Consider the following 23443-nt stretch of genomic DNA (forward strand, 5'->3'; position numbering starts at 1 on the left):
TGGCGTGTGAGAAAATTTGCATTTTCTTATATTGCTTGAGGGGCAGCTAATTTTTTACGCATTTCAATAGATTGTAATGCAATCTCATGTCAATTTCTTAAGTGGGACCTTAGTCCAATCGAATTAGATTTTTAAAATAAAATTTTTACTCGAAAAAAATCCTATCCGCGAGATTATTGTAAAATTGTCTAAAGGAACATAATACAAGACATCTCTCATCTCGTGAGTCAAAAACTTTTATTAGCTAACTTTTCTATTTAAACAAATAAGTGAGGAAAACAGTTTTTTAACTTTGCAGGGAAAACCATCAATTTTAGCGAAAAGTGACTCACAGACAGCTTATAGGGAGTAAAATTATCTACAAAATGAGACTTGTAATTGTTTATAACGGAGGCTCCAAAAGTTATGAACTTTAAGCCTCTGTACAGGCGTTAATTTTCAACCAAACATGATTCTGAAAGCGTCATTGTAATCTTAAAGACGTAATTAAGCGACTAATTAAAAAATATCACCGTTTTTTTGACATTAACAATCTGAAATTGTGCATTAAAAAAACGTGCGTTTTTCGCTTATAAACAATTTGAATAAAATTATTGCTATTTATGCTACCTCACCGAAAATAGATTCAAAGTTGGCAAAAAAATACAAATTATAAAAAAACACCCTCTACGACCAACAGGAACCAAGATAAGATTTTTTTTTAATCGTAGCGCAATTGTTTATAAACATTAAAACTTGAATTTTTCGCAAAATAAAGTTTACGAAGTAAACTACGATTTCCCGAGAATTGCATTCAAAAATGTGGAAAATTAATCACTCACGGGCCCTTTAAAGAGAAGGTACTTGCTAAGTAAACTGTCCGGCATGGTGGTGGGGGAAGCTCGTCCAAGCGAGTCGCGCGAGCGAGAAAAGTTCAAATTGATGCGCGCTGTAAAATTTTGCAATATCTCGGGTTCTATTCATCGTAGAAACTTCTTTTTTTTTAGCTGGGGTAGATCGACGAAAAAATAACAATGGGCATATTTACGAATTCGTAGAATAGCCCTGAACCCCAGAAAAAATGCATCTTTTATAATTAAATTTGTTTAATTTACAAAAATGTCACAAAAATTATTGTTAAACGAAATATTAATTAAAATTTCAATTTCGGAATATCTATGTCTATTTCTAAGCATGCGCTTTTGAAAGAATTGGTTAGTCAAACTTTCGAAGTAGCATGAATACGTTATGTTTTAATATATAAAGTTTTTTTATTATATTTATTACTAATTTTATAAAAAAAAATGTTTGCAACATAATCAAAATTACTTAAAAAAATATTAATCACAGCCATTTTCAATAATAGATATAATGCAATGTAATACAATTTAAAATTTTTTCTATTTTTATGAGAAATAATAATTTGAAAATAAATTTGTGAATTGTTACTTCATTTTTACATTTAAATCGTAATTAAATAGCTAACAAAATATTGAAAAAATAAGTTTACTTTAGCATAATATGTAAAAAAAATAACTTTTTAAATGAACGATAGCTTCATTTATTTATTTAATAATAGTAAAATAATTGCGAAATTGAAATTCCCTAAAATTGATGGTTTTCCCTGCAAAGTGAAAAAACTGTTTTCCTCACTTAGGTATTTGTTTAAATAGAAAAGTTAGCAATTAAAATTTTTTGACTCTCGAATTGAGAGATGTCTTGTATTATGTTCCCTTAGACAATTTTACAATAATATCGCGGATAGGAATTTTTTCGAGTTTCTCTTTTTTTTTTTCGCTAATTTTCCTGGTCTATTAGCTCAGTAAAAAAGACACGTAAAAATTAGGAAAAATTCCTTAGAACTGAATCAATTTAGTTTACCCCAGCTGAATGTTATTTCAAAATGGCGTCCAAAGTTCGCGAAAAACAGTTTTTTTATTTAAAAAAAAACTAAACATTTTAGAAAAAAATGTTTTAGACAAAAGTTGTAGAACTTTTTATAACAAAAATTTTGAGCCCGGCCCGATGTCATATAAACAAATGTATTAGTTATTGCAAAAAAACCGGCTAAAAATCGCATTTTTTTAAAACTTCCATATCTTTAAAATGAAAAAAAAATTTCTCTACGAAACTTTCAGAATATTTAGTCCTTAAAAAGTAGAATAAGTGCATTTTTGTAAAACTGAAAAGTATCTGATAGTTTTTGCAAAATACATTTTTTTCAAGTTTCAATAAATCATACAGTAATGCAATTACGTGACCCATCTTGGGCTTAAAATTATCTCTAATAGTTGTACTTTCTTGTGCAAATTGTGCGCGTATTACAAAATAATTGGAAATGTGCGAAAAATCTACCGAAACTTTGACCTCCTTTGTAGATCTTTTTCTTATCGTTGAAATTTAATCGGAATGGCATCATTGCCATTTGAAAGTTGACAATATTTTCACGAATTAAAAAAAATATCCTGAGCCCAGATTTTTTTTTTTATTTCAAAAAATCGCTACGACCTCATTAGGATCTGAAATTTACACAGGTTGTAGTTGAATACTTTTACTTCAATATGAAAAATAGTTCGTAAGGATTGACCCCCTTTTTTTACAGAAAATTTTTGCTCCGCTTGACACGCTGATGCGCGTTCAACTTAGAAGAGAACCTTTTTGTAAGATTTTTTAATAATCTCAAATATTGAAATCTTTTTGATTTTTTTTAAACTGGAAATAAAAAAGTTATGATATATTTTGTAGTCTGGTGTTATCAATAATATATACAAATGTGTAAAAAAATCGTCTAATTGAAAAAGAAAATTAATGTTTAATAATAACTTTAAAAAATACTTTGTATCTAAGCACCTCCGCCAATTTTGAGTTTTCAATAAAGTGTCATAACAACTTGTATCATTATTTTAAAGAGCAAAATAATCTAAATGTTTGCTTATAGTTTCTGGAATCCATTAATAACAAAAAGATTTTCCAAACATAAACGTTTTGTTGTTGTTTAAGTTCTAAATTTTATGCAGACAATACATATATTATTCACAGACATTGAACCCTACACTTTCTACAAATAAAGATGATACATTTGAAAGAAAAATCACTGTTAGTGCTCGATAACCCGAATCCCTTTGGATTCGGCGCCCATGTAAACCATTCGTCATGGCACTGTTTTACTAATCTCCGTGCCCACATACAATATATACATCAAGGACAGAACCGTCACGTTCCGCATGGGGTTGCACAACTAATATACAACCACCCACAGTAATGAATATTGATAGAGATTAGCAGGATGGGTAATCGCATGGAAAATAATCCAACTGCAATTCCAGACAAGATCGCGTCTAATTGATCGGGGTAATTGGACTATCCCGTCAGATTTCATATCTGGCTGGGCGATAAATCTTCGTCGTAAATCGTCTGAATTAGTAGGCAGATGATCGCGTCTCATCCACTCGAATTAAATCAGGACTTACTCCAGAAACCAGGCGGAATAAACAGAGGGACTGTTAGATTAGCCGGTTAGGTTACCTGATTTGGGACTGCTAGACGCCACTGGAATTTCGATTGAAACCAGAGTATTTGGCATCCTAGCGGAGTTATAGCTAAAGCTAAAATAGTGCGTATCACAAAAAAAAATAATAGTAAAAGTTTGTTAATATTTTAATAACCGCTGATCTTGTGGTGTACATACAGGGTGAGCCAGTTTTTTGTAGTAGGATTTTAACAGTTGATTGAGAATCATTGTTTAATAAGAAAAGTTCCTTTAAACGTAGGTCTTAGAACGCTTCGTTTGTGAGATATAGGGTGTTGAAAACAAATTTTTTTAAGAATTTTTCTTAATATCTCTAAGAGACCAACATAATATTGAACTGAAATTCGGTATTAATAACATATTAGTTATGGTGAATAAAATAAAGATATCTGTTATCCATTTCACCCACCAGTGACGTGCCTGAGGTGGGTTACTGCCCCCTTTAAAAAAACAAGTGGATTTTTCTGGAAAATAACATCATTTCTAAATTTTTTAATCAATGCTGAACAAAACAGCTCTCTTTCAATTTTTTATAAAATGAACGGTTTTTGGTTAAATTCATTTGGCATGAAACTGTTCCAACGATATTGGTAATACATGTGTAATAAGAAAAATATGATGTACCCTGAAAATCAAAAAAACTATTAAATGTGATAACGCTGACATAAGAACGCAAACATTGTGTAACGTGTGTGTCAATTAGTTCTTTTTTTAAGTTCTGAGTTTGTTTTTTCATGCCAAATTTCAGTTTAATATTTGTAGCTCTTTTAGAGATATTAAGAAAATTTTTTAAAAATGTTTGTTTTCTATACCCTGTATCACAAAAGAAGCGTTTTAAGACCTATGTTTACAGAAATTTTTCTTCTCATTATTATTATTAATTCAATCGTTTTTGTTGATTTTCAGTGCACATCATATTTTTCTTATTAATTCACAAATGTATTAGGTACCAATATCGTTGGAACAGTTTAATGCCAAATGAATTTAACCAAAAACCGTTAATTTTATAAAAAATGGAGAGATCTGTTTTGTTCAGAATTGATTAAAAAATTTAGAAATGATGTTATTTTCCTGAAAAATTCACGGGCGTACGAATTATTTTTTTAAAGGGGGCAATTACCCACCTCAGGCACGTCACTGGTGGGTGAAATGGATAACAGATATCTTTATTTTATTCACCATAACTAATGTGTTATTAATACCAAATTTCAGTTCAATATTATGTTGGTCTTTTAGAGATATTAAGAAAAATTCTTAAAAAAAGTTTGTTTTCAACACCCTATATCTCACAAACGAAGCGTTCTAAGACCTACGTTTATAGGAACTTTTCTTATTGAAAAATGATTCTCTATCAACTGTTAAAATCCTACCACAAAAAACTGACTCACCCTGTATAAGCTTGTTGTGGACAATACTGTTGATGTTTTAATGAACCCTTTGACTTTGTTAAATGAGTAGAGATAAACATTTTTGCTAAAATTACACACACACATTATTACATTAATTTATGTGGAATATTTACAAAATTATGTACATGCATCTCGGCAAAATTTGTTTTTCTCTTTCCATGACTAGTACGACACCTTTATATTTATAAAAAACAACGTTTAGATATACAATCCTAAATTTACCCCAGAAAAAACAGTTTATATGGAAGTTTCAAACTCGATGCTTGTAAAATATGTAAAACTGACTTTTTATTATGCGTAATAATAATTTTAAATATAACCAGCTTTTGAGATATTGTCTATAATTTATTTATTTGTGGTATTTTTAGTTACTCTTTTTATTTGGGTAGGTATTTCTGCTAAATTGAAATAATTAAAATATCAAATTCCTTTTTATAGATTACGAAAGTCCGTGATAAATATTTTTTAATTTTTCAGTTCAATTATAAAAGTATGTTTATTTTCCTCCATTTAAAGTATCGAGCTTTCTAACTGGAATGTGAAGTCGAAATTTTACAAGAAGAAGGCCATGTTATTCTGAGGCTATAACCATACCACCCTGATCTGAATCCTATCGAATTCGTTTGGGCGTCACTCGAACAGTATGTCGCTAGTAAAAATGCCACTTTCACTTTGAAAGACGTGGAAAAGTCGTCCAATGAATTTTTCGACACGTTTACACCAAAAGAATGGAATACTCGCTGCCAACATGACAAAAAAAATAAAACAGAATTAATGATTTAGAATATGTGTTTGACCTGGTTATAGATCAAATTATTATAAACCCTCAAAATGATGAAGAGAATTCGAATGGTGAAGATAACATTTTTAATTTTGATACTAAAGACAATAAAATTTTCAGAATTTTGAACCAATTTATAATTTTAGTATATTACCTATTTTAATACATAAATTTTATTGCCCATGGTCATTAAACACTTTTTTGTTCACATATCTAAATATAAAATATAAAATCTTTATTAAAAATAACTATATTTTCCAGACCTAAGTAAAACTTTTGCACAGAAGATACCTGCCCCCTGCCCTACTATTAAGGATGCCTGTCTTTGTCACACTTACTGCGGACTCTCTTCTTGATCTGCGCATCTCTCGTGCAGCATGAATATTGTCAAGCTGTATAAAGAAATCAGCGGATATCACCTTAAAATGTACTCAGATTTCTTGTAACGTCTCGTCTTAATTACGTGTAACTCAAATCTAAACAGCCGACAATGACTCATTTTCTGTTGTTTTTATTGTTTTCCGAATAGCACATCCTAAATCCCAATTCGGACACTGACGAACAATCAAGAACATTTCTGACCCCATCCTCCGCTATCTTTCTTAAATCTGCGACCGGTTTCGGAACATTCACAAACATCTCGCGTACTTTCCGATTTTTCCCTTAGATAATAAAACTATTCGTTGTTTCCGGGTCACAAACGACAGGGCTCGTCCTCGGATATGCCCTGAATAAGTTAACATTTCCGCCAGACCTCATGTTCTCCGGTCGGTGAAAAGAAATAAGCTTTAAACGACGAGCTATTTCGGTACTCTGCCCCATTAAAGAGCGTTCGTTTCGCGGGGGCCCAATTAATCACCGATGGTGAGATCGGAGGGATGCAGAGAGCAACCTTTAAGAAAGTTTAAACGCAGATTTCATTAAAGGAGATTAAAATTCGGTGGAAAATCTGAAACAAGGTGGAAGGTTTGTGTTACTCTTTTGTGTGCTGCCTTTTTTATAACTTCTTTTTATTAAAACCAACCGAAAGGTCAGCCACAGAACACAGAACAATTATGTTTTGTACATTCCGTGGTTCGATCGACTGTTGCACGATTAAAGTCCGATTACAAGTAAAATTCCCCCGTACCAAACTTAATTTATTAAGAGGTATGCGCAAAAAATCCCAGCAATTTTCCTTCCACGAAGAAAAGCCGACAAAGTTGCGTTAGAGTGAAGTGGGTTAGCCTCGGTAGAATTCAATAACTGGCCGGGAATTCTATTAATCAAACCGAAGTGAAAAGTGTAAAGTTTAAGACGGGGACGGGTTATACTGCCCCGTAATCGACCGACGGCGGCGGGTCACGATGGGAAATAATAAAAGTTTTACGGCTGCAATTCGTGAAGTTCAATTGCTACTGTGTGTGTCGGTGTTCAGTTTAAATTAAAAAATAAAGATGAGAAGTGGAGCTTTCCACAAATATAGCAGACGTTCTGTTGTCGTGAAAATAAATCTACGGACAAGTAATAAGCGCTGTGAACAGTGAAATAATACACAGATATATGTTTCTGTTGTGATTTGATCCACATTAATATGTCTTATAATTTGCAACATGATCTGCTGATTTGCATAGATGTGGTTATGATTCTCGAAAAGTAGAACTTGGTGAGCCAAACTTGTATATAGACATCAAAAACGACCTCTTCAGAAACGGAGATAGGGCGTACTCCCTTTTATACGACCTGTACATGATTTATAGACGTAGCTGCTACGCCCAGCCGGGAAATTTACGATCCCTGCAAAATGATACACATTTCTTCGATACATTTAATATGTCCACGTTTTAGTGTCGCGTTAAAAAGTAACAATTTCCTGAAGCCACCGAAGCCAGTACGTTGTAACGCCAGCGCTAAAAATTGCACGGGTATATTCCCGTCGCGCATACTCCTGCTGAAATATTCCCTCTCTGTGCCGATATGCACAGTAATTATTCAGAGAACGAAGTTTTAACGAAAATGGGGTTACCGTCGTTACAATAGGCTGGTTTGGGACTAATTTTATTTGTCAAATTTCCAATTGGCTTGACGTCACATACTAGACACGACTAGGCCAATCAATAGAGGTTTAGTTTGTGACAAAAATACTGTGCCATTATATAAAAGACTGTCTGTAAATATATGCTTATATGTTTCCTACTTCAATTTACCATTAATTAACTTTTTTTGAACATTTTTATGCAAAAACGCATTTTTTTAGTTTTTTGCTTATAAAACCTAAAGTGACAAAAAAAATCTGAATGCTATATACCTACAATTCGTAGATAATCGAAATACGAATAAAACGAGAGGTCGATCCCGGAAAAATTCAAAACTCCGTTTTGTGCACACTTAATACAATGCGAAACATCGCCTTCATTTTAAAAATGTTGTCACCGCCGTTCTTGGTGGTGAAAATTCGAAATATTTGGAATTATTCAAATTTCGTGGCTGAAAACACACATAGGTATTGTAACGAGCGTTCAAATAAAAACGTGGTCGAAGTTGGCACTGACACATTGGACGTAGGGAGTCGCTTATAGCGACCAACTTAACCTCATTTCTCAACGAGCTGTATAGCAGCTGTCAGTTTCAATAACGTTAATGACTATATAACTTTATTTTAAAGAATAATCGTGATAACAATAACAAACAATTAAAGGAGCTGCGGAAAGTGTCCCCCTCCTTGTTATAACAATAAATTAAAGCAGCTGCTGAAAGTGTCCCCCTCCTTGTTCCAAGCACTTTTCACACCTGTTCCTCAAAGAATTAAAGACATTTTCTAAGATGCTCGGGGTATTGTTAATTTCACGAATCTTGTCTATAAGTCGAGCCTGCAGATGGTTTAAATCAGGAATAGGCAGTTCAAAAATAGTGTTTTTAAGGTAAGGCCACAAAAAGAAATCACACGGCGTAATATCACATGACCTCGGTGGAAATTCATGTTCAGCATTGAGACTTATTAGTCGATTTTGGAAAACTTCCCTCAACATATTCATCGTCTCGCCTGCCGTATGTGCCCTTGCGCCATCTTGTTGAAAGTAAAAGTTTGTAATTTCGTTTTCTTCCAGCTGGTTAACAAAAGGAGCGATAATTTCTTCTCTATACCTTTGCGCAGTAAGAGTACCATTAAAAAAAATAGGTCCATAAATCCTCCTTCGATTGAGAGCACACCAAACTCCAATTTTTTGAGCGTGTAGAGGGCCCTCGACAAAAAAGTTATCTGGTTTTTCAGAAGACCACATTCTCATATTCTGTGAGTTTACGTAACCACTTAAATGAAACCAGGCTTCATCAGAAAAAAAGGTGATATTATGAAGTTCACCGTAGTTGTTTAAAAACCATTCACAAAATACAGCCCGTCGCGGAAAATCAACTTCATGAAGTTCTTGCTGACAAGTTAAACGATAGGAGAACAAACGCAAATCTTTTTTTAACACTGTGTGGCAGGTACCGACTGATACTCCCACCATTTGTGATAAAACACGTACAGAAGTTCTTGGCGCATTTTCCATTATTTGTTGGACATTTTCTTTTAATTCTTCAGTCCGCTTTTTAGGTCGGCCGCTTCCTTCTTTTCTTGTTACACTGCCCGTTTCACGAAAAACATTAACACAACGCTGAACTGCACTTTGAAAAATTTTGTACTCAACAACGCCGGGAAATTGATTTTGAAATTCTATGAAACATTCCTCAATAGAATACTTCCATATTCCATCAATCTTGCGTCCATTTCTAAAGTAGGACTCTATGATAAACACTTTTTGTTCTTGAGAAAACACCATTTTAAACGCTTTTTAAAACGAAAATATTCAAATTGATAGCGGCGATATAGCGCTTTGACAGATGACGTTTAAGTTCATTTGCTATACGCTACGCCCTACGTCCAAATTTTCAGAACCAACTTGACCACGTTTTTGAACGCTCGTTATTTTTGAAACCGAGAGAGTTGCACGACACTAATTTTATACAGGAAATTCGAAATATTTGGAATTATTCAAATTTCATGGCAGAAAACACCGACGCTTTAGTACGAAAACATGCTATCTCAGATTTCGGTTGGAAAACATGCTAACTCAGATCTTTAATGAAAAACATACTATCTCAGTTTGACTAAAAATTTAAGTTGTCACATTGAATGATTGAAACTGTGCATTCACGTACACTGTTTATTATTTTTTATTCAACATTTTTCAATTTATTTTGTTAAGTTACTGTTACAAACGTCGAATTATTAATTAAAAAAATATGTTTTCCAAGCTTAATCTGAGATAGCATGTTTTCGTACTAAAGCGTCGATACATACTTCTTATACCCTGTATCAGGATATCTACAGACTGCCTTTTGTTTGATGGTACAGTCCGTTTGCTACAAGTATTTTTGTCATAAACAAACTCTCTATTGATTAGCCTAATAAAACAATTATGTGTAGTTTTTTATTAATTTTAAATCGAAATTTATTTGAAATCTACTCTTAATGAAGTAGAATATTTTATGAAGCAATTAAAATCTTGGTATACGTTAAAACTGCCTCAACTAGTTGTAGAAAAAAAAAACTTCTCTTTTCCCCAAAAACTTGGCAGCAAAATTAGCATGGCAAGGTAACCTATAAAGCGCTAATTATTCCGTCCTTTTAAACACGTTGCTTGAAAACTTCGAATCGCCACATAAATGAAGTAGGTAAATGTGACTAATCGTTTTAGTGAACTGGAAGTAAATGGCAACATTGATGTTAATAAATCACGCCTGATTATATTCAGGCGCTACAATGAAATCCATTAGGTCTTTTCACGGTATTCAGGGGAATAATTTCAGCAAGAGGTAAATGATTCCAAGTTTCATAAACTCGTCAATAAAATGTTCTATTGTTTTTTTTTTCTGGAGTTGCAAGATAAAAAATCACCACCCGAACAAATCCGTGTTGATGCAATTAAATTTACTGTTGGTAAATCCAATTCCCTTTCCCCAATTAGAGATCGTCTATTTAAGTCCTTTGATCCTCTTTATATCCTTTCTGCTTGTTTGTTCGTGGTCTCGCAAGAAATGTATATCGGTGCGGTTTTTACTAGGAATATACGGGCGAGGGATAAATCGGAAAAAAATCTTCAAAGTTAATTATCGGTGATGAGATAAATAGAAAAAGGCCCGCAATCCATCAATTACTAAAAAAAGTTGTGGAGGCCTATTTGGGATCTTGAACATTTAACTTTATTGATTGATCGGTTGTCTTGATGCGCGGTTGAGGTTTTTGTCCCATTATTTTATTACTTACGGGAACCCGACAAAGGAATTTCTTAAAAAAAATGTCCACAACGCAGTAATTTTTTTTTAAGTAACATAAATAAAAAGCTAGTTTATGCACCGTTTCCTACGCGTATGTATGTATTTTTATTGAAACACAATTTTAGTGTGTTGGTTTTCAAAGAAAAAACTAAACCGCTAATATACTCACTAGAGGCTTCGAATCCTGGGATGAAATCAGGACATGATTGATTGGCCACCGATCCCGCAGGGGTCTCAGGCCAGCAGGACCATCCGTCAAAATATACGGGACACGTGAGAGCTGCAACAAGGAAAAACTTAGTTTTATTTCTCAGGAGGACCGTCAGGATTATTACAAATGCTGTTTGACCCTTAATTTATAAATTATGTTGAATGCAGATCCGTCTGATGAAAACTAATTAATCTAAATAATTCACTGTTGTAAAAAAAAAATCGTTTTTTGACTGTTTTAAAGGCATTATTATTATTTTTTAATCTTATCAAATTAAGTCAAACAGTGTAAAAATGATGTATAACTTTTATAAAAAAGACATTTTGAAACAGCTGTATTGCAAGCAACCACTTGGTGGTGTAAGTATTGATTTTTTTAAAATAAATTGATTAGGCTCTCTATCTTTACCATCTTAGCAATCAAGCGCGTAAACCCGAGAAGATAGTATTTTTTCTCAAGAATTATTTTCAGTATTTTAAAGACCAACTGGGCATATCTGTTGGAAAAGGGGCCTTCTATAGTGACAATATAATGTTTAATTACAGAAGAGAAGTTTCCATATATTAACTAACTTAATATAATAAGATCCATTTGGAGTATATTTCTAACTCCTATTAATATTGTTTATATTTTTGTAAGCATTTTACCAATGATGTCAAATTTTAAGTAATGAATAGTAAAGTTGATTTAGATAAATGTGCCTGTTTCTTGCGAAATTGTATCATTTTTTGGAATATTCTTTTAATAGTGTTTTAATCTCGAACTAAGAATTTAGGATAGAGGTAACTTTGTTAAATCTGCTTATTTTGATCGCTGGAAACTATAGTATTGATATGTTTCACTTTATTTTTAAAACTTTAAAACTTCATTTTAATAGTGCTAGTTTTATTTTCACTTATAATCTCCCTAGTGCTTGAATTATTTCGGGAAATTTTTCCGGAGTCGCAGACGAGGGAAAATTTTCTAGAAAAATGCGTGATTGAGGAAAAATTTCCGGACATTCAAGGACGTGGGGGACTCGCAAAGAAAATTTTACACCCACAATTAATTTAAAAAATTTGATATGTTTCATTTTGAAACTTATTTCGCCAAAATAAAGTTGGCTTGACAGGTAGACATTGTTTTGTGGTGCATGACATACTTTTTTCTTCTTAAACGTAACATAATTTAATAAAACAAAAAACAACACGTTCCTTTCATTTTAGTAATAAACGAGACAGTTAATTTTTGAACTCAGATATTTACCTTTGCAATACAATTCACTTAGTATTACTAAAATAGAAGCAAAGTAAGTTTTTGTAAAGAAGTGATGTCTATAGCAGTTTATCAAAGATTCTTATTAAAACATAAAAAAACACATTCCTTTCACTTTAGTAATAAAAAAGGCATCTAATTTTTGAATTTAAATTGCAACACAATTCACTTAGTATTACTAAAATAGAAGGAAAGTAAGTTTTTGTAGAAATGCGATGTTTATGACAGTTTATTAATGACCCTTATTAAACATAAAAAACACCACATTACATTCACTTTAGTAATAAAAAAGGCATTTAATTTTTGAATTCAGATATTTATATTTGCAGTATAATTCACTTAGTATTACTATGTCTATGGCAATATATCAATGATTCTTAAAAAATTATAGCTGCAATCAAATAGGCTTAGGCTTGTGATGTCAAAATCGTCTTCGCTGTACGTCACGTTGACAGTCATTTTCTCTAGCTTCTAATATAACTGTTTACAATTAAATCATGGCAGCGAACAACCAAAAAACTAATTTAAAACCTTATAGTATATGTAATTCTAGCACCAAAATAGGGGACATTCTTATGTCTCATAAAAATTTAAAGTATTTGCCACATTTTCTGAAAAAAACTGGAATCAGTCCGCATCAAGAAAACCTTTTCGCAGCTATTCAAAAGATTTTGGAGGATTTTGTAGCCCATCTTTTTTACGTAAAACCAGGGCTCAGCAGAACAAAATTGCATCAAATTATTACATATATTTTATGAAACACAGACATACATATGACAGAAATGAAAAATAAAGGTAATAATTATGCTCCTCGTTAGTCTCCGTTGCGAAGAGAAGAGTTCCAGCCAGAATTTCAAAAACATTTAGCGTTAATAGAAGAAATCTTGAAACAAATATTTGGTAAATAATTATTTGTATCTATGTATTTATTATTTCAAAATAAATAAAAACATTACAAAGCAAAACTCTGAATAGGTACTAATTTTTGAACCATATGATAGCTGTCAAAAAAAATTTCCACTTATTAATTTTGTTTGCCTAGCTCGGCAGGAGGAAAAAAAAATTCCGAAAAATTTGAAAGTTGCCATGGGCAACTGTCGAACTTACAGTATATAATTGGCTTAAAATGACAGGTGTAAAATTTTCTATAGAATTTATTACACATTACATCTCTTGTTTTTAATAAATAAACAAAGGAATATGAACGACCGTTTGCACAATTCCACAATTCTTCTGCTCTGTAGTTAAGTCTAAAATCAAACATTTAATAAACCCATACTTCACAAAACGCGCCCGACTAGACTTTTAAGACTCCCAACCCCGTCTGAAAACAACCGCCAATGGCAATAAGGCAAGGGTTAAACAAGGAATTGCCATTTCACCCCTTGTTCCTTTAGGAATGATTGGCGGTGGCACGCTTTGAATAACACAAGACGGTGTTGTCTGTTTTAAAGGATATATTGTTTCGGGGTGAAAAAATTAGGCTGCCTTTGGTTGCTACAGGAACGAACGTATTGGGAAACTGCGGACGAAGCCTGAACAGGTGCTGCGGCAAAATCCAATCAAGCTAAAAATTAATTTCCTTCCCTTGGGGGGTTATACATTTAGCCTATTACTGTTTTCGAGAACAAGGGTTTGATTTTCAGATTCTTTATTACGCGGCAGATTTTTGTTTAGAAGAAGAAATAAATTCAAACAATTTGTTCCTAAAAATTCTGTCGAATTAAGTCAAACATTATTCTCTTGTACTTAAAATAGTTATTTACACCATATATTTACTAGTCGATGATGATTTTCATAGAGAAGAACGTGGATATATCAAAATACCCCAAGCTGGGAGCATTTTTGAAACGTAAGAATGACGGCTGTACACTCAATTTCAAAAATTCGATGACGTTATTGTAGTTACAATTCTAGATTCCAAAAATTATATGTCACGTACGTTTACAATTACTTCTCTTCTGGGTTCTGTTTCTCACCTACAAATTCTCAAGAAATATATCAAGATTAGGTTGGAAATTAAAACTGAAATTTCACGCTTTTTTATGCGCTATCAAGCATCATATTACAAACAACCAGTCGGCAAGAATACCCTTTCTATGATTCCTAATAACATTGGACACTTTTTGAAACTAGAACATCCTGAAATATATACGGGCCATTCATTCCGAAGAACATCGGCAACGTTACTGGCAAATACAGGAGTTGATGTATTAGCAATCAAGAGACAGGGTGGGTGGAAATCAGTCACAATCGCAGAAAGTTATGTTGCTGACAGTTTAAGTAACGAAATGAAATAGCCAATAGGATTCTTTACAATGACACTTCAACTCCAGGTTCTAGTAGTACGTCACATCAGGCTGTTTTAATGGATCAGTCAGATAATATTGCGCCTCCGATGAGTGAAATAGAGCGGTCAAATTACTATAGTGGGATCAGATAAAAACAATTTTTGCGTGAATATCTATGTTAAGACTACAGGACATTTCTTTGAGAGATTACATTACACAGGGTGTTCCCTATTTAAACTTACTAACTTTAACAGTTGATAAAGAACTTCATTTTGAACAAAAATGTTTTTATCCATCAGTTGCGTCGTAGACAGGTGTTCTTAAATAGCTAATAAGGCAGTTTTAGAAAAAAAAACTGTTGTTTTTTTGTTTCGTACAAAGGAATCAGTCTCCCTTATACCCTGTATTATTTCTCTACTGAAACAAGTTCTTTTGTTAGGTTATTCTCACGTTAAACACACCTGTTGCCATTCCAACAAAACACAGAATCCTGCCAAAACAGCCTTTATGGAATAAAGACCTGGAAAGTATCACTTTCGACTTTAGTCCTTTCCCCTACCTCCCCAGGAGTAAATGGGACAATGGCTTCGGATTTCGGTGACTTATGTTCTAATAATGATATATCTTGTTTCAGATTGCCAGACGTTAAAACTACGTCTGCAGACAATGCGACGGCTGTAGCTGCTTTTTGTTGGACAATGTATCAAGGGCTTGGAAGGTAGGGAGGATCCACAACAAAAACTTCTTCAATTTAAGAGAATTAAGTGGATCTCTTTGAGAGGGGGGTTATCAATAGAATTGTACAGAGTGAGGAGAATGAAACTCGAAACATCAATTTTCGCTGATAAATTAAGTAAATAAATGCTGGTGAGATTAAAGAAACGTCATACAATTTTTGTTTTGCTTTTTTTTTTAAATCAGCGCGTTTTTCTGATTATTATGATGAGTTATGTGAAATATGGAAAAAATAAAATACCTTATACCGGGTGGGGCATTTATCGTGAGATAAAATAATATCTCGGTTGGTCTCGATTATTTCGAAAAAAGTTTCAGACTAAAATTACAACTTGCGGTCTAGCCGGAAGTGGTAAATGGAAATACCCATGTTTTACCACGGATTTCGATTGAAAAACGAAAAAAAAACAAATGTTTTGTTCTTATTATCTTTTCGATTTAACCCATAATTTGGCCATAAAATATCCAGAAAAACAAAAAAAGAAACAAAAATTGAGGCAACGGAGTACCTTGTTGGGATCACTTGTTTTAAAAAAATGTTTCATACGAAAACAAGCATTTGACTTAAAAATAGTAAGAGACCTTTTTGCTATAGAATAAACCGCAATGTAAAAAAAAATATATTCAATTTGAAAAATTTCCAGTGGTGTAGAAATTATATTAAAAATAGGGGTTATCAGAGCCCCTTACCGACGCCTATGATTGATCTATTTTCGCAATAATTTATAAAATCGATATAGCTTCATATTCGTACACTTCACACTAAATATAAAACAAATGGCTTTCATAGTTTAGGAAACATTCAATAAAAACAAAAAAAAAAAAGATTTTTCAAGAGCTTATATCTCTAAAAAGAAGCCTTTGGAAGAAAAAGTGTATACTTCAAAATGACATTATTTTGACTAAATCTATCGGTGGTTAAAGTCCTAATCGTAAAAAATGAATCACCCTGTATATTTTTTCTCTATTTTTTTTATATTTTATTCCCTTTTTTCTTATTGCGTTATATTTTAATAATCGACTTAATATATCCTGTTATTGGGCATTTGCCGTTGCCTGTTGGACAAACTTTAGAGTGAATATTTGGCTAATTTTGAGGTGAAAAGTTCATATGAACATGGGATACAGAGCGTTTTGGTTGAAAATATTTCATTCGGTTAATCGATTGGCCAGCTTTTTTGCAGCCAGCTCTCGCTCTACTAGGAATAAATATGAATTGAAATTTAATTCAATTTGCAAAGAAAACTACCACCTCCTTCCTAGCCTTTCCTTAACAGTTTCAATTAATATCGCCCGTAGGTTTTATTTTACCAGAAATCTAATTACGGACTTTATTCTTAATCAACTTATTCCTAATGAATACATTAAAACTTTTTAAGCGGAAACATTCAGACTTGATTATTTTATTCATGGGCCTCACTCGCGACTTCACGGCGGCTTTGACAGTTGTATTTAATTAGCGCCCAATTCTTAACCGGATCCTGTCCTGGAATCCGCCCGGAATATTTTATTTAACGGCTTCGTTAGGAGCTGCATGCCGAATTAGTCGGTTTTATTAGAACTGCCCACGAAACCCACCCTCGCAATAACAACCCTTGATCGCTACGATAATTGCTGGTCCATTTTTCTTGATTTCCAGTCCGTCGAATATGCAAACTCCCAGAATACAAAAATATAGATGAAGCAACGAGTTTCCACTTTCATTTGATTAGATATTTCTTCAAATTTTTAAGTGCTTTTAAGTGTATTAAATTAAATATTTTTAGGGACCTACGGTGTCTTCAAGTGAATAATGACGGTTTACTTACACTGCTGAAAGTTTTTCGATATTTCCAATGATAAACTTTTTATTTTTTCGTCTAGATTTCTAGATGAAGGTGGGCCAGGTTTTAGTCTTCCGATATTTTCAATAGTTAAAAAGGTATGGTTGTGGTTAGGCTTTGTAACGGAATTTTAGTTAATTTCGTTATATTATAATTAAATTCCTTTATAACATCCATTTCACCTAACTATAAACCTCCTAGCAATACCATTCTCATTGTACTCCAAGCAGATCGTGTAACATCAGGAAACGCACATATAGTGCAAACGAATACGTTTTTCTATGGTTCTAAGAGCCATCTACGCGAGAGTTTAAATAACTAGGGCGGAATAAAACCCTTCTCTTCTTCAGGCAATTCTTATCTATGATAGTAGTCGAGATTCGTGAGATGTCCACACTGTTGCGAGAGTTTTTTTTAACTATAAGTATATGTGTCCTTATTATTAGCTAAATATGTAATTGCTTTATCTCATGTAATAGCTTTAAGATTCCAGATATAGTACAGTCACTGAGCTGAAAATCAGCTGTAACCTCAGAATTCTTTGAAACTGCATGGATTTGCATAAAAATTTAGAATTAGGCTCAAGTTTAAAAGTGACATAAGCCCGATTGGCGCTTTTTGTTTTTTAGGGGTAAAAACTACCCCTGTGAAAAAAATTGAAAAAATTAAGTTTTAAGCATTTTATTGATAAAAATCTTGTTCAAACTCAGACTAAATAATGTTCCATGTTCTCGAACATGTTTTATGATATATTTGATCTTTTCGACCCTTTATTTAACCCTTAAAAACTACCCCTATGCAAAAAATAATGATTAAAGACACTTTTTAAATATTTGGAATGATTAAATCTTGCACTTATTTAAAATAAAAGTTATCTTATAGCTAATATTAATAATTTTTCCCTTTCAACCCCTAAAAACTACCCTTGTATTGACAAAAATGATAAAAAAATTACTTTTTAAAAGCTTGGAATGCCTTAACGGTGTAATTACTTAAAATAAAAATTCCCTCATTGCTTATGAAAGAGTTTGTATCTCATAACACTTTTCAACCGTTATAAATCACCCCTGTGCTAAAAAAATGATAAAAAATTACGTTTTAAATCTTGGAATGCTATAATTGTGCAATAATTTAAAATAAAAGTTTACTTATATTATTTATGAAAGAATATTTTACTTTTGCCATTTTCAACTCTTATAAACTACCCTTTTACCAATATTAATGTAAACTATTTTTATTATAATCATTTTTAAATATAATCAATCATAAAAAAAACTGCTACGATGCATATAAATAACCACACTAAACTTTTATACACGCTGACGCGCACTTGAATCCTAACATTTTGCTCCAAAAATGAGAAAGCCTATTTTACTCCGAAAAAATGTCATTGGTGTTTTTACCATAAGTCGGTTAATTTTGAAGCTATAATATCCTACAAAAAAAGCATTTTAAAGATAATTTCAAGAGCTATAAAATCTTTTAAGTCTTTCGTTTTTTAAAGGGAAAGGATCGAAGGGCTCGAGACAGGTCGTTTTTTCACTAAACTGGATACTTCAAGCGGCGATATCTCCTTTATTTTTTATGCTATAGGAATAAAAAAAAGCAAAATATTTGATGAAAAAAAAGCTACATTTTTGTTGTCTATCATTTTTTACGTATATTTCATAGTTTCAGAGTTATTATAATAAATAAGGCAACTTTTTTTGAATAATGAAAAATACGTTTTCAACTTTTACCGTACATTATTCAAAAAATACGCATTCTAAACCGGTCTAACTTCAGGATTGTATGAAAAACACTAAAGCAAAACTAACTGTAAAGGGTCTACGATTAATTTTAATTCTGATGGAAATGGTACAGCGTTTACTGCTCATTTTTCCTTAAAAAATATGAGCAACCCATCTGTTTTTGACGATAACTCCTTCAATTTTGCTCTAATTAACTTTTATAAGTGCTCATTTTGAAGGTCTTTTTGAGTACTACAAAGAACTCCAGGTGCGTTATACACGTAAAATTAATCCTTTTTCCGTTATTTGACGTTGAATACATCGATTCGAGTATTCCCCCCAAAACAAGTCCCCCTTCCACTAACCATATTTCGCTTTGTATATGACGTACAACACTTTAAAAAAAAACGATTTTCTTTTTTTATTTTTAAGCTACATTTTTGTTCATTACGCTTTTTTTTAATAAAATGCGTAGTTTTTGAGTTACTCGCGAAAAATACTTTGAAAAAGTGTTTTTTTTTTCCACTCAAAATTCTAAGTTTTCAATCGCGAATAACTAAACAACTATAGATTTCCCTAAAAAATTCTTCGAACATTTTTTGCTCAAGATTTGATTCTCTATCGATTTCCAGCGTTATTTTTGAAAAAATTCCACCCCCGAGAAGAGGTGTCAACCTCCAACAGATGGAAGCGTCAATCGGCGCTATGTCACTAATGTTCATTGACCTTTTCTACACCAAGTGCAATCTACTACACCCTGTATAACTTATAAAATAATTCCCCAAAAGAAAACTTTCTTGAGAAGTCCTTTTTCGGGCACTCCTATATGACATCCGCATTACTCTGGGCCAAGGAGACAATTCTGTATAACGACCTGGTGATTTTCAATCTTAAAACGGCCCCAACAAGACGCGTTAAGCGTTATCAAAAAGCGGCTAAGCGTGAAATTTTTGAGCACATCCAGCAAATTGCTAAACTCCGAGCGGATGGGATACGAAATATTAGTTTTCGGCCCTAACTGTCAGGGTCAGGGCAATTACAAAGGTCTCCCTCCGTATGTAATTACATGTGGGTCGTTATTCCGATAAGCTATCTTTGCCAATTTACTGTATAGTTACGAAACTGAGAGCTATATCGCGCAATTTAACTGGGGAGAGGTTGATGGGACCGATTTTTCATCGTTCAAGTACAGAATGTTAGCCTTTTACTGCGAAATTACTGCCGACTTGTTAAATGTAAGTATAATTGCATTGAACTTGCCAAGAAACTGCTTTTTTTATATTTTTGACATTTACCGAAATCTGGCTAATATGAATTATTTTTTATCTGCTCCCACTATAGTAAAAAGACTATTAATACATTGTTTTTAAGGAAGTAAGTCGATTTTACCGTACAAGAGGAAGTTGCTACGGACAACGGGAGGTAAGTGAGGTGACTTACCTCCCTGGTGGGGGTTCCCGATATTCGCTAAAAATATCGGTATCGTATCGATTTTCGATACAATTTGTGTTTGCCTGCAACTTCGGTGCCTGTAGAGAGACTATTCTCAGAAGCGTTTAGTTATAACTAAAAATAGGTGTTCTTTAAAGGATGAAAGTGCTCAGGCTCTAATTTTAATCAATAGGTGGATGAAAAGTTCTTTGAAAAAAGAAATTTGCGAAGTTAATTTGTAGTGTAAAATTATGTTTTTTGTTCAATTTAATCTTTTAACACTTAAGTTTTTTGTTCTTGTCTCCATAAAATATTTTATAGATATTTTTACTTTTTTCATATTATATTTTAGCTTGTATGTTCATTCAAATTAAGTAAATATATTAATATAAATGTTATACTTTCGAATTTGGTATAATTTTAATATTCTTTACCTTAAAATTTCAAATTTAATGCAATTTTTCTAGTAAAAAAAAATTAATTTCAACTATTTTATATCAATATATATTGAATATCGTATCGATATCGTATTCAAATCAATATCGATACGATAATATTACAAAAATAATATTGTCGATATCAATACAAGACGATAAATTCAATCATGGTTCAATACGATATCGATAATTGACAAAAATATCGGTATCGTATCGTATCGGGAAGCCATACTCCCTAGGGAAAAAGCGATTTCAAGTTATAATCGAATGAATTTTATGAACAAATAAATAGAAATATTTGATGAACATTACATTTTATCAATTTATTATGAATGGATATTTATGGTAATTGTACCGTTACTACATTTATTAGTAACATTTATAAAATCTGGATAATTATTCCCCTCGCGTTTACTAATTGTCACTTTTTTTTTCAAAATGATTTGACCGCTCCATTTCAGTCATCGGAGGCTCAATATTATCTGACTGATCCATTAACCAGCGATGTACTACTAGAACCAAGAGTTGAAGTCTCATTGTAAAGAATCCTGTTGATTATTTCATTTTTGTTACTTAAACTGTCAGCAACATAACTTTCTGCAATTGATTGATTTTCACCCACCATGTCTCTTGGTTGCTAATACATCAAATCCTGTATTAGCCAGTAACGTTGCCGATGTTCTTCGGAATGAATGGCCTGTATATGTTTCAGGATGTTCTAGTTTCAAAACCAGTGCATTCTTATTAGAAATCATAGAAAGGGTATTCTTGGCGACTGGTTGGTTCTAACATCTACCTGCTTCCTACGACACTGGCGTGGGGATTAGAACGGCACACCAATCCCGTAAACTATAATCTCATCCATGAATAGACGTTTACGATATGGAGCTGTAAAATTTAGTACACCAGACGCAGCATACGTAAATAACCATCAATGAAAAAATCAGCCATACAAACGGGATAACATTGTTCGGTATCTAATACGTTTGGGACGTTATATCGTTTTTATGCCCAATTAAATTCGGGAACAATCTCAGGACGGCGTTAAAATAACATGAAATGCGCGTTGTTATTGATAAAATCGCATACGCGTCAAAATAACGGATATGCAACATTTTATTTGCGCGAAATCGTGTTCGATATTCAAATTTAATTGGACATCAACGCCAAGCGAGCCGAACTTTTATAAAAACTGTTGGATGCCAGTCCAGTCGAATTAGTTCATAAACTCTGAAACCTTAAAAAAAATATTAGTAGACATATTATTGCACTTTATGACGGGAAAAGGGTACCTATGTAGAATGATAATATCAAAAAAAAACTCGAAATATCAAGTCAAGATAGCTTAAAATTATGCATTATTTCGAAATAATTATGGGAAGCATGGATTTTCCTAAAACCTTTTGAGATTACTTGGAGATAAGTATTAGACAAAAAGTTATAAACTTATTTTTGTACGTTAATTTTTTTTTTAATTGTTTAAATAATAATAAATAGTTTTTTTTAAGAACATTTAAAATAATTCAATGAATTTTAAATCGATGTCGCTGAACAAGAATATGATGTCGGAAAATGAAAATTCAAAATGGCCGATGCAATATGGCCGACTATTTTAAACAATTTATTTAACAATTTACTGATTTTAAATCAAACTCGCTTATATTTGTAATATAGGGGTTTTTGACGTCGCTAAACAAGAATATGATGTCAAAAAATTAAAATTCAAAATAGCTGTTCCAATATGGCCGACTATTTTAAAAAATTTATTTAACAATTATCGATTTTAAAGCAAGATAGCTCATATTAGTAATATAGAGTTTCTAAAAATGAAAATTATAAATGGCTAAAGAGGTTTTATTGAAAATATGTTTTATTTTTTAAAAAACAAATTTATTACAAAATAATTAATTTTTAAATCTCATCGAGTTCTTGCTCTTCTTCAAAAATAACTGGGCAATTAAGGCTTTATTAAATAAAATTGAAAAAAACACTGATTTTAAATACAAAATTGCATAATCAAAATTAACGGCCCCTATTATTTATTTATTCATTCATTATTTTTAAAATGGATCAATATTCATATAGTTATAAATATTAAACTCGTACATTTACAGGTTTAGCATAAAAGAAAACGAATATAAATACCTTAAATGCAAACTGAAGATTATTTGTAATATTAGGTAGTAATATTACATTAAAGAATTACAAGTGTACGAGAGTATAACCTCAAAATGGACAAAATATGTGAATAATACACTTTTTTAACACACTGATAACTGCACCTTACTCGAAAATATAAAAATCATATTCTTATACCATTTATAATAATAATTTTTAATTCTTATAAACGAAAAACGCATTTAAAATAAATAAATCAATCTGTAAGTAACAATCAAATCAAAAGTATACGGTTCCATTTAAAATTTTCAGCTTGACCTCTAAATGACCTTCAAGGTCATGGTCAAGGTCACCGTTGGATTGCTCACTCAAAACCCTGCAACTTTTGTCCTAATCATTTTTTTGTTTGAGCAATAT

General features: G+C 32.2%; 1 protein-coding gene across 2 annotated transcripts in view; it reads right to left on the reverse strand.

The window, feature by feature from the left end:
* The window catches only part of LOC108908771 (calcitonin gene-related peptide type 1 receptor), a 197211-nt gene that overhangs the window by 100858 nt on the left and 72910 nt on the right, over positions 1-23443 (reverse strand). For both annotated transcript variants that reach the window (XM_018712904.1, XM_018712903.1), the window contains exon 3: positions 11166-11276. In XM_018712904.1, coding sequence (XP_018568420.1) covers positions 11166-11276 — 111 coding nt within the window. The remainder of the gene's footprint in view (positions 1-11165; positions 11277-23443) is intronic.

Source organism: Anoplophora glabripennis, unplaced genomic scaffold, assembly GCF_000390285.2.
Source record: "Anoplophora glabripennis isolate ALB-LARVAE unplaced genomic scaffold, Agla_2.0 scaffold416, whole genome shotgun sequence".
NCBI lineage: Eukaryota > Metazoa > Arthropoda > Insecta > Coleoptera > Cerambycidae > Anoplophora > Anoplophora glabripennis.